This window comes from Podarcis melisellensis, assembly GCF_964234715.1.
Source record: "Podarcis melisellensis genome assembly, chromosome: 18".
In the NCBI taxonomy this organism is placed as follows: Eukaryota; Metazoa; Chordata; class Lepidosauria; order Squamata; family Lacertidae; genus Podarcis; species Podarcis melisellensis.
The window spans coordinates 2,383,629-2,409,999 of NC_138536.1; the positions used below are offsets into that span (position 1 = coordinate 2,383,629).

Genomic DNA, 26,371 nt, shown 5'->3' on the forward strand with positions numbered 1-26,371 from the left:
CTTAGCCTCGGATCCGCGATGGAGAAGGAGGAGGAGGCGCGGAGATCTGCGCGCGGTGGTGGTGCCAGCCCGCTTGGGGGCGCCGCGGAACCGGCCAGCTGGAAGCGCCTCCGACGCGCACGGGGGGTTTCCCGGAGCCCATAAAAAGCCGGCCGGAGGACGCATGGCTGGACAGAGCCTCCCGCGCGTCCCGGCTCTCCTCTGCCTCCGCTGGGCTCCGTCCGGGCCCGCCCTGGACGCCCGCCTGCTCGGAAGCTGATGCGCCCTTCCCGTGCGCTTTTACGCGCGGCTGGTGCGCTTTTACGCGCGGCTGGTGCGCCATGGGAGACTCCCAGCGGCGGCCGCCGGAGCCTTTGTCGGCGCGCTCCCGGCTCAGCTACTCGGTGGGGCATTTCCTCAACGACCTGTGCGCCTCGATGTGGTTCACCTACCTGTTGGTTTACTTCCACTCCATCCTGGGCTATAGCACCAGCCACGCGGGGGCGCTCTTGCTGGTGGGGCAAGTGGCCGACGGCATCTGCACGCCGCTGGTGGGCTACGAGGCGGATCAGGCCGGCGGCTGCGGGCGCTACGGGAGGAGGAAGTCGTGGCACTTGGCCGGTGAGCTTGCAGCGGCGTGGGAATGGTGGAGGGGGTGGGGAAGAGAGATCCAGGGGGGGTTGTTTGCAGGAAGAGCTGTGGCGTTGCATATATCTAGGAAAAGAGAGAGACAGGCCCAGGCTGGACAGAACCGGCCTTGCCTGGGGCTTGCCAGGTCCGAATCCTCCTCTGCCCCAGCATCTTGCTTCTGACAGAGGACAGCTGAGCACCTCTCTTCCCGGAGTTTGATTATTTCATTTGTTTATATTCCAAATTCGAGTTGGTTACATTGAAACCTCTCAAAGCCGCTTAACAGCACTGGCATCAGTGACAAAAACAGCTTCACATTTTATTTAAAAATAAATTGCCCTTTTAAAATGTGTTTTTTTGGGGGGGTTATTTTTAGTAGGTATTTTGTGGTTTTATATCTTAATTTTATTCTGTGAACCGCCCTCAGAGCCCTGGGTGTAGGGTGGGATATAAATTCAATAAATAAATATTTTATTGTTTATTTTACACACAAATTCCTACAAAGCAACTTGTGGCAACATCACAGTGTGATAAGAAGTACATACTGTATTTAAAAATCCAGTGTGGACTGGCAGTCTTGACAATTTTCAACCCAAGGCACTTAGTATCTGGGATAAAAATAAAAATAAAAATCTCCTCTTAAAAGGCTTTTAGCTCCCTTCATGTGATACACTGTGCCTGAACATGGAGGGTTGATTTTAGATTACAGTGGTACTTCGGGTTAAGTACTTAATTCGTTCCGGAGGTCCGTTCTTAACCTGAAACTGTTCTTAACCTGAAGCAAAACTTTAGCTAATTGGGTCTCCTGCCGCCGCCGCAGGACTTCTGTTCTCATCCTGAAGCAAAGTTCTTAACCTGAAGCACTATTTCTGGGTTAGCGGAGTCGGTAACCTGAAGCGTATGTAACCCGAGGTACCACTGTGTCTTGATAAATAGCCACTAAGTGCATCTGTGCCTTCAAAAAAAGTCATATGGGGTCAGGTCAGAAAGGTCATCAAGTTCAGCAGTCCATTTTCCACTCCATGCTTCTTTGATATTTGCAAGCAGGACTTGAGGAATACAGCTGTGTTGGCTGTTTTGTTTGTTACCCAGTGGTAGACTGCCATGGCTGGTGGAGGTTTATCTCTCTCAGGTGGGGCAAATGGTGAGAAAGGGGTCCTTGGAGTTGGGAGTCCAGCAGCCACTGTTGCCCTCGTTAAAGGTAAAGGGACCCCTGACCATTAGGTCCAGTCGCGGACGATTCTGGGGTTGCGGTGCTCATCTTGCTTTACTGGCCGAGGGAGTCGGCGTACAGCTTCCGGGTCTTGTGGCCAGCAGGACTAAGCCGCTTCTGGTGAACCAGAGCAGTGCACGGAAACGCCATTTACCTTCCCACCAGAGCGGTACCTATTTATCTACTTGCACTTGACGTGCTTTCAAACTGCTAGGTTGGCAGGAGCAGGGACCGAGCAACGGGAGCTCACCCCGTCACGGGGATTCGAACCGCCGACCTTCTGATCGGCAAGCCCTAGGCTCTGTGGTTTAACCCATAGCACCACCCGTGTCCCTTTTGCCCCCATTCCCTACCGCAATTCGAATCAATGGAGGAGATTACCTGCCACAATTAAATTAATATTATTTAGAAACAGCGTTCTCTCCCCAGAGTGGGGGATGCCTCTTCAATACGATACAATAATCTTTATTTGTCATTGTCCCATACAGAACAACGAAATTGGAAAAATCTACATCAGACATTCAAAAACCAACAAGCCTGCTATCCCAGCCTGGTTAGCCCCCTAAAAACTCTGATACCCCATAATTAAATACAATATACTCCCATAGTTGTTTAGTCGTTTAGTCGTGTCCGACTCTTCGTGACCCCATGGACCAATACTCCCATAGAGACTACCTTAAAAGGTAAAGGGGCCCCTGACCATTAGGTCCAGTCGCGGATGACTCTGGGGTTGCGGCGCTCATCTCGCTTTACTGGCCGAGGGAGCCAGCGTACAGCTTCCGGGTCATGTGGCCAGCAGGACTAAGCCACTTCTGGCGAACCAGAGCAGCGCACGGAAACGCCGTTCACCTTCCCACCAGAGCGGTATCTATTTATCTACTTGCACTTTGACATGCTTTCGAACTGCTAGGTGGGCAGGAGCAGGGACCGAGCAACGGGAGCTCACCCCGTCATTGCGGGGATTCGAACCGCCGACCTTCTGATTGGCAAGTCCTAGGCTCTGTGGTTTAACCCACAGCACCGCCCACGTCCCTTAGAGACTACCTTACACTGCGTTTAAAACCGAAATCGCATTTGGATACAAACTGATTCTCAGGCGGCTAGTCCTAGTCTTCTGGAATCAGGGATAGGGGAACACGGTGGCGATTCATACAGCCCCCATTCTCTTCACTTTAAACATGAAAGCCTACAGTTGCTTAGAGCACGCCAAGGTCGCAGGTTTGATCCCCGTACGGGACTGCTTCATATTCCTGCATTTCAGGGGGTTGGGCTCGGGTTTCTTCCAACTCTACAATTCTGTGATTCTATGTAGGGGGGAAACTATGATCAGTTAAGTGCAAAACGTGGTTCCAAGTTCTGCAAACTCTTGTGTCTGAGAGAGGGCCAGGGGAACTTCTAGGGCGGCTATTCATAACTCATATAAAACCTCTGGGTTTTTTTGAAACCTGGACTTCCCCTTCTTTCAGTTGTGCCTTGTGGGAAGACAACCCAGTTCCCTGACTCTTTGTTACATCATCTTGTTCAGAGGTTGATACCTTGACCCAAATCTTTCACATCCATCCAGATCTCCTCCCCTGGGCACCTTCGGGAAGAACTGGGCACCTCAGACATAATGATCTCCTCTTATCGTTTGTTGTTTAGTCATTTGGTCGTGTCTGCCTCTTTCTAACCCCCTGGACCAGAGCACGCCAGGCCCTCCTGTCTTCCACTGCCTCCCGCAGTTTGGTCAAACTCATGCTGGTCGCTTTGAGAACACTGTCCCACCATCTCGTCCTCTGTCGTCCCCTTCTCCTTGTGGCCTCCATCTTTCCCAACATCAAGGTCTTTTCCAGGGAGTCTTCTCTTCTCCTGAGGTGGCCAAAGTCTTGGAGCCTCAGCTTCAGGATCTGTCCTTCCAGTGAGCACTCAGGGCTGATTTCCTTCCAAATGGAGAGGTTGGATCTTCTTGCAGTCCATGGGACTCTCAGGAGTCTCCTCCAGCACCAGAATTCAAAAGCATCCATTCTTCGGCGATCAGCCTTCTTGATGGTCCAGCTCTCACTTCCATACATCACTACTTTGAAAACCATGGCTTTAACTATACAGACCTTTGTTGGCAAGGTGATGTCTCTGCTTTGTAAGATGCTGTTTAGGTTTGTCATTGCTTTTCTCCCAAGAAGCAGGCTGTCACCATCTGCAGTGATCATGGAGCCCAAGAAAGTGAAATCTCTCTTTCGCATCCATCAAGATCTCCTCCCTTTGCACCTTCGGGAAGAACTGGGCACTTCACACTTAATGTTCTCCTCTTATCATAGAATTGGAAGGGGACCCCCAAAGGTCATCTAGCCCAACCCCCTTGCCAGGGAGGAATCTCAGCTGAACCATCCAAAACAGGCAGCCATCCAACCTCTGCTTAAAGGCCTCCTACGAAGGAGTGTCCACCGCCTCCCGAGGGAGACCGATCCCCTGTCAAACAGCTCTTACTGCCGGAAAGTTTTCCCCGCACGTTTAGTCGCAGTCTCCTTTCTCGTCCCCGGAGGCTGTGGGTTCGAGTCCTGCCCTCTGGAGCAGGAGAAAACAAGCTGGCTCACATCTCAGTCTCCTCTTTCCCAGGCTGAACATCCCCAGCTCCTTCGACCGTTCCTCATCAGGCTCAGTTTCCAGACCTTTGAACGTCTCCATTGCCCTCCTCTGCCCACTAGGCCACACTCCTCCCTGTGCTACCTGTGCAACCTTCCTTGGGTGATTTTTACCTGTCTGGTAAGGGTAAAGGGACCCCTGACCATTAGGTCCAGTTGTGGCCGACTCTGGGGTTGCGGCGCTCATCTCGCTTTACTGGCCGAGGGAGCCAGCGTACAGCTTCCGGGTCATGTGGCCAGCAGGACTAAGCCGTTTCGGGCGATCCAGAGCAGCGCACGGAAATGCCGTTTACCTTCCTGCTGGAGCAGTACCTATTTATCTACTTGCACTTTGACGTGCTTTCGAACTGCTAGGTTGGCAGGAGCAGGGACTGAGCAGCGGGAGCTCACCCCGTCATTGCAGGTATTCGAACTGCCGACCTTCTGATCGGGAAGCCCTAGGCTCTGTGGTTTAACCCACAGTGCCATCTCATGTAAAAACACGCTGATTCCCGGACCATCCACGGGCCAGATTGAGAAGGCGATTGGGCCGCATCCGGCCCCCGGGCTTTAGTTTGCCAGTGTGGCGTAGTTGTTAAGAGCAGTGGACTCGTAATCTGGTGAACCGGGTTCGATTCTTTGCTCCTCTACCTGCAGCTGCTGGGTGACCTTGGGCCAGTCACACTTCTCTGAAGTCTCTCAGCCCCACTCTCCTCACAGAGTGTTTGTTGTGGGAGAGGAAGGGAAAGGAGAATGTTAGCCGCTTTGAGACTCCTTCGGGTAGTGATAAAGCGGGATATCAAATCCAAACTCTTCTTCTTCTTCTTGCCTACCTCTGTTCTAGAGAGCTGGACCTCCCTGCCATAGGTTATCAGCAGGAGAGGCGCTTGTCTGTGATCTCGTCCGCCAGATCCCTTCTGTCTTTTACACTGAGCCTTGGTTTAGTTTAAGCATTAAATGTGCCGACTTTGTATGTTCCCGGCTGGAAGGACGTCGTTCCTGTTTACTCTCCCTTCTGAATCTCTGACTTCCTCCGTTTCCCCTTGCGCTGAACTCTTAGGAAAACCTGGCTGGTGGGGTCATAAATTGCTACTTCAGGGCTTTTTCGACATGTTTGTTGGGACGCTGTGTTCCCAACAAGAACAAGAGCAAGAGCTCCGCATGGCTTATCGCCGCTGCTTCCATTTGCGATGAGTCGGGGCATTCTGAGCAGCCGCAACAAAAGATTGCTCAGCCCTGATCGTGTTCCCTCCGGAAGGAAGATCATCTTCCCTCTCTCCTAACGCTACAACTCGTGGGCATAAAAATCACAGAATTTAGGGCCCCCCAAAGGTCATCCAGTCTAACCCCACTTTGCGATGCAGGAATCTCAGCTAAAGCAAAAGCTGGAAACTACAACTAATCCAGAACGCGGCAGCCAGACTGATGACTGGGAGCGGCCGCCGAGACCACATAACACCGGTCTTGAAAGACCTACATTGGCTCCCAGTACGTTTCTGAGCACAATTCAAAGCGTGGTGCTGACCTTGAAAGCCCTAAACAGCCTTGGTCCAGTATAGCTGAAAGAGCATCTCCACACCCATCATTCTGCCCGGACACTGAGGTCCAGCACCGAGGGCCTTCTGGTGGTTCCCTCACTGCGAGAAGCAAAGCTACAGGGAACCAGGCAGAGGGCCTTCTCGGTGGTGGCGCCCGCCCTGTGGAACGCCCTCCCATCAGATGTCAAGGAAATAAGCAACTATCTGACTTTTAGAAGACATCTGAAGGCAGCCCTGTTTAGGGAAGCTTTTAATGTTTGATGTATTACAGTATTTTAATATTTTTTTGGAAGCCGCCCAGAGTGGCTGGGGAAGCCCAGCCAGATGGGCGGGGGATAAATAATAAATTATTATTATTATATAAAGCAGCCATGACAGATAGCCATCTGACCTCTGCTTCATGGAAGGAGAGTGCACCTTGCAAGGCAGCTGGGGCATTTGGTTATGATCCTGGTCATACCTTATTTAAACGCTTTTTTCCTTTGTACGCACCACTTCTCTCCAAACAATACCCCTTTGTCGCTGTTAATTGCACGGTGCGCTGTCTTCCGAGCCAATCGCGAGGCTTTGGCTTGACTCCTGCGTTCGTTCTGCTCCGAGTAGACCCACCGAAAGGAACGGCCGCGACTCGCCGATTTTCAAAACGTGGGTGTGAGACTTTATATGCCCTTTTGCGAAGATTGTGCACCCTGAACACGACTTCACACTTCCAGATCCGGCCTAATCGCCTTCTCAATTTGGCCTGCGGACGGTCCAGGAATCAGCATGTTTTTACACGAGTAGAATGTGTCCTTTTATTTGAAATGCACCTCTGGGTTATTTGTGGGGCCTGCCTGGTGTTTTTACATGAGTAGAATGTGTCCTTTTCTTTAAAATGCATCTCTGGGTTATTTGTGGGGCATAGGAATTCATTCATATTTTTTTCAGCAGGCCCCCTGCTGAAAAAGTTTGCTGACCCCTGGCATAAATAATATACACACTCTTGAAACGACAAAAATTAAAAAAACAACCATATGCAAATAATCTATGAAATTACAGAAATTAAACTTAAGTTAAATCTATACAGTCTCTTTTTCCCTCATCTTTTTACTAACATAAAATACATGTCCTATAATTTCCCCATGCAAACTTTTTTCCTGGTGTTGAATGTACTGATCGTTATTAACATACTCTTTCTGTGTTTTCTGATACCTTCTTACAACAGTTTGTACCCTTGTTTGTTAACAGTGACTTTCAACAAGTGTCACTCAAAGGCTGCCATAGGAATTGTAGCACTGTTATATTTCTGTAAATAACTCATATATATATATATGCAGGTTTTGGTGTCCTCGGGTGTCTTCCCGTGTAAAAGTTGGGGTGTCTAGGCGACGTTTCGACGAGGAAAAAATATCCCATTTTTGAAAGGGGTTGTTTGGTGGCTGGCTGCGATTTTCAACCTCCCCACAGCCTCAGCAGCTGAGATTGGAGTTGGGTTGGTTTTTCCGGTGGATGGCGAAAGCTGTGGCCAAAGTCCCATCTCCTCAAGGCGAATGAGTCCAGCTGGTCAACAGTCAAGTCTCTGCTCACATGACCACAAAAAAGTGAGTCTGTGGGGCTGACTGTAGATGAGATACCTCCCCTTCCTATTTGAGGGTCAGTCAGCCAGCAGCAAGTTATAATAATAATAATAATAATAATAATTTATTTATACCCCGCCCATCTGGCTGGGTTTCCCCAGCCACTCTGGGCGGCTTCCAACAAAGTATTAAAATACAGTGGTCTGTTAAACGTTAAAAGCTTCCCTAAACAGGGCTGCCTTCAGATGTTCAGGCTAGATCCTTATATTTTACTCTAGGGTAGACCCCTTTGAAATGAACGGATGCGAGGAACTTGTGCCCTTTCATTTCACCGGGTCTGCCCTAGCCTTGGGTAAATTTGTGTACGTGAGAAACACCCCAACCAGTTCAAAGCTATATGAGGTTTTGCCCAGTGTTCGCCCTGCTCAGAGTAAACCCATTGAAACGAATGGCCGCAACTGACTTGGGTCCATTGTTGCCAATTACAATATTTTTTGCTCTATAAGACGCACCAGACCACAAGACGCACCTAGTTTTTGGAGGAGGAAAACAAGAAAAAAAATATTCTGAATCTCAGAAGCCAGAACAGCAAGAGGGATCGCTGCGCAGTGAAAGCAGCAATCCCTCTTGCTGTTCTGGCTTCTGGGATAGCTGCGCAGCCTGCATTCGCCCCATAAGACACACACACATTTCCCCATACTTTTGAGGAGGGAAAAAGTGAGTCTTATAGAGCAAAAAATACGCTAATTGGCTGAGGACTAGGAACTTAGTTTAACTTCAGGAAAGGACCCTAGAGAGCAGACCCGCTCAAATGAACTAACGTCGGATCTGCAAACTAAAGTTAACTGCTTTGTGCAGAATGCCGTCCTGGGCAGCTTGAATTTTACGGTTTTTTGGTTTTAATTTGTGGCGGTGAAAACCCCAGAAAATAATATCCTGTAGCAGAACGGTTGGCAGAGACACCCAAACCTTGGAGGGGAGTGTTAGCTCTTGATAACGCCGTGTGTGTGTGTGTTTGCGAGGGGCAGATAACTCAGCGAAACTTTTTTTCTCTTTCAAAAAGAGGAATTGGAAAGGGCAGATGCTGTATGCCTCAAACATCTGACTTTTCTTAGTCGCACTGAGAAGTTCCCTTTTCTAACGAAACTGGCAAAGAGGGTATTGGCTAGAGAACTGTCTCCTTCCTGGTTTTGTTGCTTTCCCAAATCACAGGAGGCTTAATCATCAAAAAGCAAACAGATCCGCGTCCGAATTTTTCTGGTTCAAAGTGAATCTGGGGGGAGTTTTAGCTTGGGACAGAGGGTCTTGTGACTGGAGGGGTGGGCAGACTTCTAAGGCTTTAGATAAGCAATGATCTCCTAAAGCAGAGGAGATTTTTTTTCTTCTTCTTCAAAAAGGTGAACTTTGCCCAGCACTGGGGGTGTTGGGGAATGAGGACACACGACCGAGCTACAAGCAAACAGCAAAGCGTTTTTTTGAATCCACTGGGAGATGTGTGTGGGCACATGTGTCTGGATTTTAGCTTCATTTTGTGATGACATCTGTTGTTTAGTCATTTAGTCGTGTCCGCCTCTTTGTGACCCCTGGACCAGAGCACGCCAGGCACTCCAGTCTTCCACTGCCTCCCCCAGTTTGGTCAAACTCATGTTTGTAGTTTCGAGAACACTGTCCCACCATCTCGTCCTCTGTCGTCCCCTTCTCCTTGCGCCCTCCATCTTTCCCAGCATCAGGGTCTTTTCCAGGGAGTCTTCTCTTCTCCTGAGGTGGCCAAAGTCTTGGAGCCTCGGCTTCAGGATCTGTCCTTCCAGTGAGCACTCAGGGCTGATTTCCTTCAGAATGGAGAGGTTGGATCTTCTTGCAGTCCATGGGACTCTCCAGAGTCTTCTCCAGCACCAGAATTCAAAAGCATCCATTCTTTGGCCATAAGCCTTCTTGATGGTCCAGCTCTCACTTCCATACATCACTACTGGGAAAACCAGAGCTTTTACTATACGGATCTTTGTCGGCAAGGAGATGTCTCTGATGACATCTGTAGAAAGGAATAGAAGCAGAGATGCATTTATTGTTTCAAATTTACTACCTGCCCATAGCAACTATAATCATCATCATCATACATACATACAGTGGTACCTTGGTCCTCAAACAACTTGGAACCCAAACGCTGCAAACTTGGAGCAAGCGTTCCGGTTTGCGAACGTTTTTCGGAAGCCGAACGTGCTCCGTTTTGAGCGCTACCCTTCCCATTTGAGTGTTACGCTGAGGTCTGTCTGTTTTTGCTATTTATTTTGCGTTTTTGCGACTCCTTTTGTTTTGTTTTTGTGGCTCTGTAGAACTCAGTCCAGCTACTGATCGTTTGTGTATGCGACTGCAGTACATTATTGCTTTCATTTAATGGATCAACGGTCTCGTCAGATAGTAAAATTCATGTCAAATTGCTGTTTTAGGGGCTGTTTCTAAAAGTCTGGAACGGATCAATCCGTTTTGCATGACTTTCTATGGGAAAGCGCACCTTGGTTTTGGAACGCTTTGGTTTTGGAACAGACTTCCGGAACGGGTAAAGTTTGAGAACCAAGAGACCACTGTACATTCATAAAAGCTGTTGTAGGAAAATCCTTGGGCTCGCTTGGATTACCAAACGATTACCAAAAGAGGCGCAAAACAGCAGCCAGTAGGCTTGATCTTTATTTGACAACTTGTTGCAACAATACTTTCACCCACCACATGGGAGAAGCAGGATGGAGCCCAGAGCAAAGGATCATAGAATCATAGAATCATAGAGTTGGAAGAGACCCCAAGGGCCATCGAGTCCAACCCCCTGCCAAGCAGGAAACACCATCAGAGCACTCCTGACATATGGTTGTCAAGCCTCTGCTTAAAGACCTCCAAAGAAGGAGACTCCACCACACTCCTTGGCAGCAAATTCCACTGTCAAACAGCTCTTACTGTCAGGAAGTTCTTCCTAATGTTTAGGTGGAATCTTCTTTCTTGTAGTTTGGATCCATTGCTCCATGTCCGCTTCTCTGGAGCAGCAGAAAACAACCTTTCTCCCTCCTCTATGTGACATCCTTTGATATATTTGAACATGGCTATCATATCACCCCTTAACCTCCTCTTCTCCAGGCTAAACATGCCCAGCTCCCTTAGCTGTTCCTCATAAGGCATCGTTTCCAGGCTCCCACCTTTATCAGTTTTACAGAGATACCCACAACACACCTAAAATTACATCATGAATGCATCACATGCTGGGAGGAAAACTTGCCACTCCCTCGACCTCCACCATACACCAATCGAGTGTTGCAAAAGAGATATTTACATGCCTCTGTTTCCCAGCCAAGTTAATCACACCCTTTTGTCTTGATCTTGGCTTGCTATTGTTTAAAACCAAAGTGCTGCACCAACAGGCACAAAACAACCCCTCTGCAGCGCCACAAATCCAACTCAGTGGTGTGAACGTTGGAAAATGTTGATCGCTTCTCCTACCTGGGCAGGAATCTTTCCACAAGGGCCGATGCCGAAATCCAGCATCGCCTGAGCTCTGCGAGTGCAGCTTTCTCCCAATTGAAGTGCAGAGTGCTTGAGGACCGGGACGTTCGCAGGGAAACAAAATGCTTGTGATATAAACAGATTTACTTTTCCTTTTCACTTGTTTACAAAGCTATTGCACTACCAACTTTACTGTATGCTCGTGAAACGTGGGCCACTTATAAACGCCATCTCCAACTCCTCGAAAGATTCCATTAAAGGTGTCTCCGAAAAAATTTACACATCACCTGGGAAGACAGGCGAACTAAGGCCAGTGTAGTGGAAGAAGCAAAGATCGCCAGTGTCAAAGCGATGATTCTTCAACATCAACTTCGTTGGACTGGTCATGTTGTGCCAATGCCCAATCGCCTTCTCAGTGCGGCCCGCAAATGGTCCGGGAATCAGTGTGTTTTTACATGAGTAGAATGTGTCCTTTTATTTAAAATGCATCTCTGGGTTATTTGTGGGGCCTGCCTGGTGTTTTGACATGAGTAGAATGTGTGCTTTTATTTAAAATGCATCTCTGGGTTATTTGTGGGGCCTGCCTGGTGTTTTGACATGAGTAGAATGTGTGCTTTTATTTAAAATGCATCTCTGTACCCACCTGGGAAGAATGGCAGATGAAGGTGATGGACTACATGGAACTGGCGGAAATGACTGGCAGAATCCGAGACCAGGGAGAAGAGTCGGTGGAGGAAGATTGGAAGAAATTTAAAGACTTATTTACAGAAACATTGTAAAATTAATGACTGTTAGAAGGATGTTGGAATGATGTTATGTGATTTTAGCAGGAATGATATAAAGGATTTGGGGAATAACTGACTGTTAATTGGTGAAAGGAAGGAAAGTAAAGCTACATTATATTAAGATAAATTACAGGACTAAAATTTGAAAAGAGGGAAAGGATTTGCTGAAATGGATAATCGATCTAGAATACAAAAAAGGGAGGTGCGAGGAGGTAAAGGAAATGGGAAGATTTGCTGTATTTTTCTTTGTTTTTTTCTTTTTTGTTCAATGGATTTTATTTCTCTGCGTTTTCTTTCTTTCTTTTGTATCTTATCCTTTTTTCTTTACCTATTGGGATGTGTTGTATTGTTTTTTGTTTAAAATGATGTTTTTTGCTTCTTCTTTTTGTACCCCTTAAAACTTTAATAATTTTTTTAAAAATAAAAATAAAAATAAAATGCATTTCTGGGTTATTTGTGGGGCCTGCCTGGTGTTTTGACATGAATAGAATGTGTGCTTTTCTTTAAAATGCATCTCTGGGTTATTTGTAGGGCATAGGTATTCGTTCCTATTTTTCCCCAAAATATAGTCCGGCTCACCACATGGTCTGAGGGACAGTGGACCGGTCCAAGACTGAAAAGCTTGCTGACCCCTTGCTTAGGGCCTCATCAAACCTAAATCCAGCCCTGGATACCACTGTACAGTAGTACCTCGGATTACATATGCTTCAGGTTACACACTCTGCTAAGCACAGAAATAGTGCTTCAGGTTAAGAACTTTGCTTCAGGATAAGAACAGAAATCGTGCTCTGGCAGCGCGGCAGCAGCAGGAGGCCCCATTAGCTAAAGTGGTGCTTCAGGTTAAGAACAGTTTCAGGTTAAGTACGGACCTCCAGAACGAATTAAGTACTTAACCCGAGGTACCACTGTATATATATTGAGCAGTCCGTAAGTGCTTCTGAAATAAACGGAGAGCATCTTTGTGGAGGCTGCTCCCAGTGTTTTAAAATGCCCCTTCCTTCTATCTCTCTCTTTATTTCCTTCTCCTTTAGGTACCATCTGTGTCCTCCTGTCCTTCCCCTTCATCTTCAACCCTTGCCTGGGATGCTCAGAGAACACCCCCCAGTTTGCAGCCCTCATCTACTTCATCCCCTTCATCGTCATCTTCCAGTTCGGCTGGGCCGCCACCCAAATCTCCCACCTCTCTCTCATCCCGGAGCTGGTGGACAGTGATCATGGAAAAGTGGAGCTCACAGCTTTCCGGTGAGGCGCTCAACCGAAGGACTTTCTCGCTCTGATCTGGCCACTGTGATCCACGCGACAGTCAGCTCCAGGCTTGACTACTGTAATTCGCTCTACGCGGGGCTGCCCTTGAAGCTGACCCAGAAACTCCAGCGGGTGCAGAATGCCGCGGCGAGGCTCCTTACGGGGTCTTCGCTGTGGGATCACATTCATCCAGTGCTTTACCAACCGCACTGGCTCCCGGTGGAGTACAGGGTCAGGTTTAAGGTGCTGGTTTTGACCTTTAAAGCCCTTCATGGCCTAGGACCCTCGTACCTATGGGACCGCCTCTCCTGGTACGCCCCGCAGAAGACCTTAAGGTCCACAAATGACAACACTTTGGAGGTCCCAAGTCGCAAGGTGGTTAGATTGGTCTCAACCAGAGCCAGGGCCTTTTCAGCACTGGCCCCGACTTGGTGGGACGCTCTGTCCCAAGAGACCAGGGCCCTGCGGGACTTGACATCTTTCCACAGGGCCTGCAAGACAGAGCTGTTCCACCTGGCCTTTGGTTTGGACTCAGTCTGACCCTTATGTTTCCCTCCCCTTATGGTTTTGATCTATGGGCTACTATTAAAATGAAGCTGCATTTTAAATTGCATTTTAACCTGTACAGTGGTGCCTCGCAAGACAAAATTAATCCGTTCCACGAGTCTCTTCGTCTTGCGGTTTTTTCGTCTTGCGAAGCACGATTATTAGCGGCTTAGCGGCTATTAACGGCTTAGCGGCTTTAAGAAAAAGGAAACAAACTTGCAAGAACGAAACGTCTTGGGAAGCAAGCCCATAGGGAAATTCGTCTTGCGGAACGACTCAAAAAACGGAAAACTCTTTCGTCTTGCGAGTTTTTCGTCTTACGAGGCATTCGTCTTGCGAGGGACCACTGTATTTTAATTGGTGTCCCCCCCCATTATGTTTTTACTGTAATTTTACTGGTGTTAGCTGCCCCGAGCCTGGGTATAAATAAAATTTATTATTATTATTAAACTCCATCCTTGAACCGTGCGATTCCTGACCGCATGCTCTCCCGTGGCTTTTACAGGTATGCCTTCACCGTCATGGCAAACATCACCGTTTATGCAGCAGCCTGGCTCCTCCTCCACTTCCAGGTGGGCCACCGCGGGCAGCCAGAACAGAGCCACCACCTCGGCCGCCATGACATCCCCGTTTTTCGGGTGAGTGCAACAAGTAAGCGGAACTGTGTGTCTGTTCCACCAGGGTCCTTAATTGCTTCTGGGCCTCTGATGATGATGATGGTGATGGTGATGATAATAATAATGACAACAACCAAATTATTATTTGTTGTTGTTGTTTAGTCGTTTAGTCATGTCCGACTCTTTGTGACCCCCTGGACCAGAGCACGCCAGGCCCTCCTGTCTTCCACTGCCTCCCGCAGTTTGGTCAAACTCATGCTGGTCTCTTCGAGAACACTGTCCCACCATCTGGTCCTCCGTCGTCCCCTTCTCCTTGTGCCCTCCATCTTTCCCAACATCAGGGTCTTTTCCAGGGAGTCTTCTCTTCTCCTGAGGTGGCCAAAGTATTGGAGCCTCAGCTTCAGGATCTGTCCTTCCAGTGAGCACTCAGGGCTGATTTCCTTAAGAATGGAGAGGTTGGATCTTCTTGCAGTCCATGGGACTCTCAAGAGTCTCCTCCAGCACCATAATTCAAAAGCATCAATTCTTCGGCGATTTGCCTTCTTGATGGTCCAGCTCTCATTTCTATACATCACTCCAGGGAAAACCATAGCTTGAACTAGACGGACCTCTGTTGGCAAGGTGATGTCTCTGCTTTTTAAGATGCTGTCTAGGTTTGAGGAAAGCAATGACAAACAAATAATAATAGTTTATAATAATACAGTGGTACCTCAGGTTACATACGCTTCAGGTTACAGACTCCGCTAACCCAGAAATAGTACCTCGGGTTGCTTCAGGGTGAGAACAGAAATCGTGCTCCGGCAGCGCGGCAGCAGCAGGAGGCCCCATTAGATAAAGTGGTGCTTCGGGTTAAGAGCAGTTTCAGGTTAAGAACGGACCTCCGGAACGAATTAAGTACTTAACCTGAGGTACCATTGTAATTTATAATACCAGACCCATCTGGCTGGGTTTCCCCAGCCACTCTGGGTGGCTCTCAACAGAATACAGTGGTACCTTGGGTTACATACGCTTCAGGTTACAGACTCGGCTAGCCCAGAAATAGTACCTCAGGTTAAGAACTTTGCTTCAGGATGAGAACAGAAATCGCGCAGCGGCGGCAGTTGGAGGCCCCATTAGCTAAAGTGGTACCTCAGGTTAAGAACAGTTTCAGGTTAAGAATGGACCTCCGGAACGAATTAAGTTCCTAACCCGAGGTACCACTGTATTAAAAACTTGCTAATACATCAAAACATTAAAAACTTCCCTAAACAGGGCTGCCTCCAGATGTCTTCTAAAAGCCAGATAGTTGTTTATTTCCTTGACATCTGATGGGAGGGCACCACCACCGAGAAGGCCATCTGCCTGGTTCCCTGCAACCTTCTCTTTTAAATCAGAACCAGTGAAGGCGGTGAAGGTCCTGTGTGAGTGCCTGGAGGCGGTTGGAGGATGGATGGCGGCTAATGGATTGAGGTTGGATCCTGACAAGACAGAAGGACTGTTTTGGGGGGACAGGGGGCAGGCGGGTGTGGAGGACTCCCTGGTCCTGAATGGGGTCACTGTGCCCCCGAAGAACCAGGTGCACAGCCTGGGGGTCATTTTGGACTCACAGCTGTCCATGGAGGCGCAGCTCAATTCTGTGTCCAGGGCGGCTGTCTATCAGCTCCGCCTGGTAGGCAGGATGAGACCCTGCCTGCCTGCAGACTGGCCAGAGTAGAATAAGAATACGTGGTAGTCAATATTAAGGATTAGAATATTAATAAAGGAGAAGAGGTTAGTAAATGAAAGGAATCAATATAATTAGAAGTATGAATTTGGAGAACTGACATAATGAAATTCAGCTAGAGGGGATTTGAGGAAGACAAGTTCTCAATGTAATGAGAATTAGGTATTTGAAGAAACCATCTTTCTTCATGTTTAGTTTATTGTGATGTGTTTGTGGTGTGTTTTGTTACGTCCTTTTTGTGATAAATGTTGAAAATCAATAATTTTGGGGGGGAAAAGAAAGTCAAAGCCTTTCTCTCCTCCACCGAATTCAGAACCTGTCTCTGATCGTGGTGGGCATCGGCGCTGTCACTTCGCTTCTCTTCCATCTGGGCACGAAAGAAAAGAGCGCCCTGGTTTCCAGGCTGCCGGATCCTGAGGAACGGACCCCCCTGTTGCCTCCGGACCGAAAAAGCCCCGCACGGCCCCTGCTCCTCTGGAAACACTGGCTTTTGGAACCTTCTTTCTACCAGGTGAGTTCAAGCGATGAGGGAGCAAGAAGATGTTTGGTCCCAGGCTGGTGACCAGGTCTCTATCACCTTAGTCCCATGGGATATAGGGGGCCTAGCCCTACATCCAGGATACTGAGGGCCTTCTGGCGGTTCCCTCCCTGCGAGAAGTGAGGTTGCAGGGAACCAGGCAGAGGGCCTTCTCGGTGGTGGCGCCCTCCCTTCAGATGTCAATGAAATAAACAACTATCTGACTTTTAGAAGACATCTGAAGGCAGCGCTGGTGCTGATCTTGAGAGCCCTAAATGGCCGTGTATCCCCAAAGGAGCGTCTCCACCCCCATCATCCAGCCCGGACACCTGGGTGCATCTCTGAGGGCCTTCTGGCAGTTCCCTCCCTGCGAGAAATGAAATTACAGGGAACCAGGCAGAGGGCCTTCTCGGTGGTGGCGCCCGCCCTGTGCAACGCCCTCCCATCAGATGTCAAGGAAATAAACAACTATCTGAAGCTTTTAATGTTTGATGTATTTTGATATTTTGTTGGAAGCCGCCCAGAGTGGCTGGGGAAGCCCAGCCAGATGGGCGGGGTATAAATAATAAATTATTATTATTGTTATTATTATTAGCCCAATAAAGCTGATCTTGGTGTGGTTAACTATTGAGATCCACCTCTTTCACGGATGACCTGTCTGGAGGATACAGTCATACCTCTCGTTACGTCCGCTTCAGGTTATGTTTTTTCAGGATACGTCCCGCGGTGACCCGGAAGTAACGGAACGGGTTACTTCCAGGTTTCGCCGCTCGCGCATGCGCAGATGCTCAAAATGACATCATGCGCGGAAGCGGCGAATCACGGGTCGCGTTCTGCTCATGTTGCGAACGGGACTCTGTACAGTTTGGGTTATTCTGTCTCTATAATTCTGGTGTTGTTTTTTTTACAACGGTTATTTTAAACATCCTTTACAGTTCATTATAGATCGTTTCCCAGTAAGCTTTAACCTCGCTACAATGGTCCCTTGATTCTCAAACACCTTGGTACTCAAACAACTTGGAACCCAAACACTGCAAACCCAGATGTAAGTGTTCCGGTTTGCAAACCTTTTTTCGGAAGCCGAATGTGCTCCGTTTTGAGTGTTGCGTTTCGGATTTGAGTGCCACACTTTCCGTGTATAAGACTAGGGTTTTTTTACTTTAAAATTATGTGGAAAAACTGCAGGTCGTCATTATACACGAGGCAATCTCCCCCCCCCCATTTTCTTAAATTGGAGTCCCTAAAAATTGGGAGCATTTTAAAGGTAAAGGTAAAGGGACCCCTGACCATTAGGTCCAGTCGTGGCCAACTCTGGGGTTGTGGCGCTCATCTCGCTTTATTGGCGTACAGCTTCCGGGTCATGTGGCCAGCAGGACTAAGCCACTTCTGGCGAACCAGAGCAGCGCACAGAAATGCTGTTTACTTTCCCGCTGGAGCGGTACCTATTGATCTACTTGCACTTTCAAACTGCTAGGTTGGCAGGAGCAGGGACCGAGCAACGGGAGCTCATCCCGTCATTGCGGGGATTCGAACCGCCGACCTTCTGATCGGCAAGTCCTAGGCTCTGTGGTTTAACCCACAGCACCGCCCGCATCCCAGGGAGCATCTTATACACAGGAAAATACAGTATATAATATTCCTCCTTTGACCGTCTCTCCTTTCTTTCTTTCCAGGTGGCAATGTTGTATATGGCCACACGGCTCATCGTCAACCTCTCCCAAACCTACATTGCGATGTACCTCACCAATTCGTTGATGCTCCCCAAGGTGAGTTCAACTGGAGACAGGCTTGGTGCTAGAAGCATCTTTCACCTGGTTGCCAAGGCATCCGGCTCCTGATGATGCGAGGGACCGATTTCATTTCCCCCCCAAAAAAATTTTTTTCATTGGTTTTCCAAATTTATAACAAACATAAAAGAAAAACATTACAATATAAAAACCAAACAGACAGACAGACAGACAAACGTTTATTCTAACTTTTACAATCCCACTTTTGTTAGGTTACTTCCTTGAATGCCCCTAGCCGACTTTCCATCTAACTCATTGTAGCAGTTTTCCAATACTATTTTCAAATAAAATTAACTTCAATTAACATCTTTCTTTCTTTTCATATTAACTTCTATACACAGGGTTATGCAATTTAACATATTCCACTCCTAAGCCAATCATTGCTTAACGTGGATTATGAAATTGTTGCTAATATTTTGGCCGATAGGTTGAAGAAGGTTCTGTCAGATTATATTCACAAGTTCTGCCTGGACATATGAAAGACAATGTTAGGAATATAATCAACATTTTGCAAAGATTAGAAGTTCAAGGGACCAATTTCAAAACACACACACACACACCGGGCTCTCTTGTGGAGTTACAGAAATCTAGCTGTTTTTGGAGCAGGATTTGCCAATTAGGGGAGATTTGCAAAGGGTTGCCACACATGCATGGCGCCAGTGTTTGCCATTTCCGGCGACATCTCGTGAGAGACCCCCAAAATCTCCCAGGGGCTTCCGAGACCCCAGTAAATGAGGCTCTTGTGAGTTCTCGCCAGAAGCCTCTGTCTTTCCTCATGAGGTGGCGATTGAGATCTGCCTCAGTCCGGACGGTCCAGTCCGATATATATAATTATAATATAATTTATCATTTATACCCCGCCCATCTGGCTGGGTTTCCCCAGCCACTCTGGGCGGCTCCCAACAAAATATTAAAAATACGACAAAACATCAACCATTAAATACTTCCCTAAACAAGGCTGCCTTCAGATGTCTTATAAAGTCAGGTAGTTGTTTATCTCCTTGACATCTGACGGGAGGGCGTTCCACGGGGCGGGTGCCACCACCAAGAAGGCCCTCTGCCTGCTTCCCTGTAACCTCACTTCTCGCAAGGAGGGAACCGCCAGAAGGCCTTCGGGAGATGGACCCCGGTGTATGGGCTGGACGATGGGGGTGGAGACGCTCTTTCAGGGATACTGGGCCATTTAGGGCTTTCAAGGTCAGCACCAACACTTTGAATTGTGCTTGGAAACGTCCTGGGAGCCAATGGAGGTCTTTCAGGACCAGTGTTATGTGGTCTCGGCAGCCACTCCCAGTCCCCAGTCTGGCTGCCGCATTCTGGATTAGTTGCAGTTTCCGGGTCGCCTTCAAAGGCAGCCCCACGTAGAGTGCATGGCAGTAGTCCAAGTGGGAGATAACCAGAGCATGCACCACTCTGGCCAGACAGTTTGCGGGCAGGGAGGGTCTCATCCTGCATACCAGATGGAGCTGAGAGATGGCTGGTCCTGGTTTTCAGCTCTTCCTCCTCCAGAGTCCATCCCGTTTTCCCCCCTGACTCTTGCCTTCCTGCAGAGGTTCATCGCCACGATTCCACTGGTGATGTACATTAGCGGCTTCCTTTCCTCCTTTCTGATGAAGACTGTGAACAAGAAGATTGGCAGAAACGTGAGTAGCTCACATGCATCCCTGGGTTATTTGTGGGGCATAGGAATCCGTTCATTATATTCACCGTATTTTTCGCTCTGTAAGACGCACCAGACCGCAAGACGCACCTAGTTTTTGGAGGAGGAAAACAAGAAAAAAAATATTCTGAATCTCAGAAGCCAGAACAGCAAGAGGGATCTCTGCGCGGCGAAAGCTGTTCTGGCTTCTGGGATAGCTGCACAGCATGCATTCACTCCATAAGACGCACACACATTTCCCCTCAAAAACAAAAAACGGAAAATACGGCACCGTATTTTTTGCTCTATAAGACGCACCAGACCACAAGACGCACCTAGTTTTTGGAGGAGGATAACAAGAAAAAAATACCGTATTTTTTGCACCATAACACTCACTTTTTTCCTCCTAGAAAGTAAGGGGAAATGTCTGTGCGTGTTATGGAGGGAATGCCTACGGGTGGCACGCCTACGGATTTTCCTCCTCTAAAAACTATGTGCGTGTTATGGTCGGGTGCGTGTTATAGAGCGAAAAATACGGTATTCTGAATCTCAGAAGCCAGGACAGCAAGAGGGATCGCTGCGCAGCGAAAGCAGCAATCCCTCTTGCTGTTCTGGCTTCTGGGATAGCTGCGCAGCCTGCATTCGCTCCATAAGACGCACACACATTTCCCCTTACTTTTTAGGAGGGGAAAAGTCTTATTGAGCAAAAAATACGGTATTTCAAAATATAGTCCGGCCCCCTACAAGGTCTGAGGGACAGTGGTCCGGCCCCCTGCTGAAAAAGTTTGCTGACCCCAGTCTAGTGTTTCTCCTCCCCTCTATAATTTTTCAAAATCTCTTCTTTTCTCATGTTTAGCTCACCTACTTCGTGGGGTTGCTAATCATCCTGGCGTTTGCTTCCTGGGTGGCTTTGGCTGAAAGAATCGGCGTGGAGATCTATGGGGCAGCTGTCCTCTTGGGTACCGGCTCGGCCACGATCCTGGTAACTTCTCTCTCCATGACGGCCGACCTCATCGGCAGCAACACAGTACGTAATGTGGGCATCCGCAGAGCGCACGGGCGATCTTGCCAGGGAAACACACACACACAAACCTTGATGTGTTGCCGAGATTCAAAACGTCAGCAACATAATCATCTTTATTTCATTGTTTTTTTAAATAAAACCTAAGTTTCTTTTTGTACGTAAATTTGTATTAGTTTTTCAATATATCATTTTCAACATACTTTTACATCTTTTTTTGACTTCCATCAGTCCTGTCTGAACATTTTCCAATCTAATCTCTTAGTAAAGGTAAAGGGACCCCTGACCATTAGGTCCAGTCGTGACCGACTCTGGGGTTGCGGCGCTCATCTCGCTTTACTGGCCGAGGGAGCCGGCGTACAGCTTCCGGGTCATGTGGCCAGCATGATTAAGCCGCTTCTGGCGAACCAGAGCAGCGCACGGAAACGCCGTTTACCTTCCCGCTGGAGTGGTACCTATTTATCTACTTGCACTGGTGTGCTTTCGAACTGCTAGGTTGGCAGGAGCAGGGACCGAGCAACGAGAGCTCACCCCGTCACGGGGATTCGAACTGCCGACCTTCTGATCGGCAAGTCCTAGCCTCTGTGGTTTAACCCACAGCGCCACCCGCGTCCCTTATTATAATATAATTTATATCATAAATTATTTCATTCCATTACATCTTCATAACACACTTTACAGTACGTTTTCAATTATAGCTATTTTCAGTTCTGTGTGTATTCTATGTCGTGCTTTTCTGAGGCCAAATTGGCAACCTTGTTTTCTCCAACAGCACAGCGGTGCCTTCGTCTATGGAGCCATGAGCTTCACGGATAAAGTTGCCAACGGAGTGGGCGTGATGATCATCCAGAACTTGCACCCGTGCCCGTAAGTAGGAACGTTGCCCGCCGAAGCCGCTTATAATAATAATAATTTATTATTTATACCCCGCCCATCTGGCTGAGTTTCCCCAGCCACTCTGGGCAGCTCCCAATCAAATGTTAAAAACAGTACAAAAACTTCCCTGAACAGGGCTGCCTTCCGATGTCTTTTAAAGATAGGATAGCTACTTATTTCCTTCACATCTGAAGGAAGGGCGTTCCACAGGGCGGGCGCCACCACCGAGAAGGCCCTCTGCCTGGTTCCCTGTAACCTCACTTCTCGCAATGAGGGAACCGCCAGAAGGCCCTCGGCGCTGGACCTCGGTGTCCGGGCTGAATGATGGGGGTGGAGACGCTCCTTCAGGGATACTGGGCCGTTTACGGCTTTCAAGGTCAGCACCAACACTTTGAATTGTGCTCAGAAACGTACTGGGAGCCAATGCAGATCTCTCAGGACCGGTGTTATGTCGTCCCGGCGGCCACTTCCAATCACCGCATTCTGGATTAATTGCAGTTTTCGGGTCACCTTCAAAGGCAGCCCCACATAGAGCGCATGGCAGTAGTCCAAGCGGGAGATAACCAGAGCATGCACCACTCTGGCCAGATAGTCCGCGGGCAGGGAGGGTCTCATCCTGCATACCAGATGGAGCTGGTAGACAGCCGCCCTGGACACAGAATTAACCTGTGCCTCCATGGACAGCTGTGTGTCCAAAATGACTCCCAGGCTGTGCACCTGATCCTTCAGGGGCACAGGGGCAAACCGTAACATAACAGCATGCAGCATTTGCAGGGTGCAAGACACTTTGATCCCATTGAGAGCAGAATCCAATTCTGAGAAGGAACAGCTCTTGGATGATAAACCTGATTTGAAATAGAGGTTGCCAAGTTACAGGGAACCAGGCAAAGGGCCTTCTCGGTGGTGGCGCCCTCCTTGTGGAACCCCCTCCCACCAGATGTCAAAGAGAACAACAACTACCAGACTTTTAGAGGACATCTGAAGGCAGCCCTGTTTAGAGAAGCTTTTAATGTTTTATGTATTACAGTATTTTAATATTTTTTGGAAGCCGCTCAGAGTGGCTGGGGAAGCCCAGCCAGATGGGCGGGGTATAAATAATAAAATTATTATTATTATTATTATTATTATTATTATTATTATTATTATTAACAAGCCCCTGTTGTCTTCCCCTTTTCCTTCTCTCTCCCCAGGACAGAACACTGTTGCGGAAACTGTGTGCCATTTTACCGTTGGGTGATGGTGGCCGTCACCGGAGGAATGGCCGTCGTTGCCACCCTGGGCCTGGCCTGCATAATGATTTGGCCCATCCGTGTCCGGTTCCGTAAGTCGGGTTTGGTTTTGCCTTAAGTGTGTGTGGGGGGGGAGAGGGGGACCCGGCCAGCAGAAGAGGTGGCCCCCCAGAATGAAGGAATGATTTTTTTATTTGTTACAGGTAGGTAGCCGTGTTGGTCTGCCGTAGTCGAAACAAAATACCGTATTTTTTGCTGTATAAGACTCACTTTTTCCCTCCTAAAAAGTAAGGGGAAATGTGTATGCGTCTTATGGAGCGAATGCAGGCTGCGCAGCTATCCCAGAAGCCAGAACAGCAAGAGGGATTGCTGCTTTCACTGCGCAGCAATCCCTCTTGCTGTTCTGGCTTCTGAGATTCAGAATATTTTCTTTCTTGTTTTCCCCCTCCAAAAACTAGGTGCGTCTTGTGGTCTGGTGCATCTTATAGAGCGAAAAATACGGTAAATATAAAAAAATTCCTTCCAGTAGCACCTTAAAGGTAAAGGGACCCCTGACCATTAGGTCCAGTCGTGGCCGACTCTGGGGTTGCGGCGCTCATCTCGCTTTACTGGCCGAGGAAGCCGGCGTACAGCTTCCGGGTCATGTGGCCAGCAGGACTAAGCCGCTTCTGGCGAACCAGAGCAGCGCACGGAAATGCCGTTTACCTTCCCGCCGGAGCGGTGCCTATTTATCTATTTGCACTGGTGTGCTTTCGAACTGCTAGGTTGGCAGGAGCAGGGACCGAGCAACGGGAGCTCAGCCCGTCATTGCGGGGATTTGAACCGCCGACCTTCCGATCGGCAAGCCCTAGGCTCTGTGGTTTAACCCACCGCGCCACCCGCGTCCCTATACATGACCTTAGAGTTCCTGTAACAAAACTTAAGTGAACAGTTTCAGCGATCTTTGTTTCTCGCTTCTTCCTGCAGATGATGTCTCCGTTTCGGGACTGGCCGGCACGCGATCCGGGGAACTCGGAGACTCCGAAGGCAGCGAAAACCCCGGTGTCGTCAACTGAGGCTCTGTTTCCTTTGGAAAGGGAGTGAGCCGGAAGACGCCATGGCAGGGAAGCCCCAAAGACTCGGCTGCCCTCCCCTCGATCCAACTGGTTTCCTCTTGAGAAGCGGGACCATTCGCAACTCTTTCCTTTCCCCCCTCCTTGCACATTTTGCACAGTTCCTTCTCGTCACCCGCCCTGCCCTTCCCTTTGCACGTCGAACACAAAAGTTACTAGACCTCATGAAGGAAGGCATTTTCCACCCACCCAGTCCCTATCTTCCCCGCCCTCGCCACATCAGACCACTTTTCTATACATATATATAAATATATAAATCTACTTGTATATAAGAATTATAAATAAAGGTGTGTGTTTTTATTAAAAAAAGAGAAAAAATGAAGTTTAAGTAAAGCTGTTTCTTTTATGTCTGTCTCTTCGCTAAGTCATAAAGCCTGGACGTTGAAGCCAGTGTTGTTTTAGTTTAGTTTTATATATATATATATATGCAGGTTTTGGTGTCCTCGGGTGTCTTCCCGTGTAAAAGTTGGGGTGTCTAGGCGACGTTTCGACGAGGTCTCACTCGTCATCTTCAGGCTGGTGCTTTCGGCTTCTTGTTACTGGAACAGAGCTCTGTTCCAGTAACAAGAAGCCGAAAGCACCAGCCTGAAGATGACGAGTGAGACCTCGTCGAAACGTCGCCTAGACACCCCAACTTTTACACGGGAAGACACCCGAGGACACCAAAACCTGCATTCCTGTACCCGTGAAAATCTACGAAAGCAAATATATATATATATATATATATATATATATATATATATATATATACACATATATAGAGCTTTATTGATTCCAAACGAGGCAACCCTAAGGCCAGGGGGCTGGATCCGACCCAATCGCCTTCCCAATCCGGCCCGTGGACGGTCCAGGAATCAGCGTGTTTTTACAGGAGTAGAATGTGTCCTTTTCTTTAAAATGCACCTGTGGGTTATTTGTGGGGCATAGGAATTCATTCATTATACTTTCCGGTTCATTTGTTTTTGTGACTGCGGAACCCAGTTCAGCTATTGATTGATTGATTGTGCAACTGTGGAAATGGATAAAAGCCCCGCATCCAAACAATGACTATCATCAGTACAGGTAAGGAAAAAAATTAATTTTAAATTTTATCATATACATACTGTCTTGTTTATTTTATAGTACAGTACATTGCTTCCATTTTATGGCTCTCATTAGATAGTAAAATTCATGTTAAATTGCTGTTTTAGGGGTTGTTTTATTTAAAAGTCTGGAATGGATTAATCCATTTTGCATGACTTTCTATGGGGAGGCGTGCCTTGGTTTTGGAACGCTTTGTTTTTGGAACGGAATTTCCGGAACGGATTAAGTTTGAGAAACAAGGGGCCACTGTATAGGTGTTTCCTAATGACGCTCAGCACCCTTAACAAACTACAACTCCCATGATTCATTGGGGCAGCCAAGCCTGTTTTAAAGGGCTATGATCCCAGTTTGTATGCATAGCTCAGTTGTGGCCAAAAGCAAAAGGACATGTGATTGTATCAATCCATCATTTAAGGCACCAATCCATTGGGCCTGTGGTGGAATCTAGACACATTTTTTAAAAAGTTGTGAAAATGCTTTTTTAAAAAAAACGTTTTGAAAAATGGGTTCAATTTTCCATAGCTCACCATCGCCATCTAGTGTCGTATTTGTAGAATGCACTTTGCAGCAGACTTGAAACCTTTCCTTTGCGGCTGCATAGCCGAGTCCAGAGTTTCATTGCAGAACATGCACAAGGACACCAGCCGGGAAATACAGAAGTCTCTGTTCCTCTTTTCGAAAGGAATTGCCAAATGAACATTTCCCTTTTCCCAACTGCTATCCTGCTTCTTTGTTGTTTAGTCCTTTAGTCGTGTCCGACTCTTCATGACCCCCTGGACCAGAGCATGCCAGGCCCTCCTGTCTTCCACTGCCTCCCGCAGTTTGGTCAAACTCATGCTGGTAGCTTCGAGAACACTGTCCCACCATCTCGTCCTCTGTCGTCCCCTTCTTCTTGTGCCCTCCATCTTTCTCAACATCAGGGTCTTTTCCAGGGAGTCTTCTCTTCTCCTGAGGTGGCCAAAGTCTTGGAGCCTCAGCTTCAGGATCTGTCCTTCCAGTGAGCACTCAGGGCTGAATTCCTTCCGAATGGAGAGGTTGGATCTTCTTGCAGTCCATGGGAGTCTCAAGAGTCTCCTCCAGCACCAGAATTCAGAAGGCCTGGAAACGATGCCTTATGAGGAACGGCTAAGGGAGCTGGGCATGTTTAGCCTGGAGAAGAGGAGGTTAAGGGGTGATATGAAAGCCATGTTCAAATATATCAAAGGATGTCACATAG

General features: G+C 48.0%; 1 protein-coding gene across 1 annotated transcript; it reads left to right on the forward strand.

The window, feature by feature from the left end:
- Positions 1–35: 35 nt before the first annotated feature.
- MFSD12 (major facilitator superfamily domain containing 12) lies at positions 36–24,458 on the forward strand. The gene is made up of 10 exons (XM_081895743.1): positions 36–600; positions 12,813–13,023; positions 14,078–14,210; positions 16,205–16,402; positions 18,082–18,174; positions 19,746–19,838; positions 20,691–20,861; positions 21,628–21,722; positions 22,922–23,052; positions 23,927–24,458. The coding sequence occupies exons 1-10, from the start codon at positions 321–323 to the stop codon at positions 24,013–24,015; spliced, it is 1,494 nt and encodes a 497-aa protein (XP_081751869.1). The 5' UTR covers positions 36–320; the 3' UTR covers positions 24,016–24,458.
- The last annotated feature ends 1,913 nt before the right edge of the window (positions 24,459–26,371 follow it).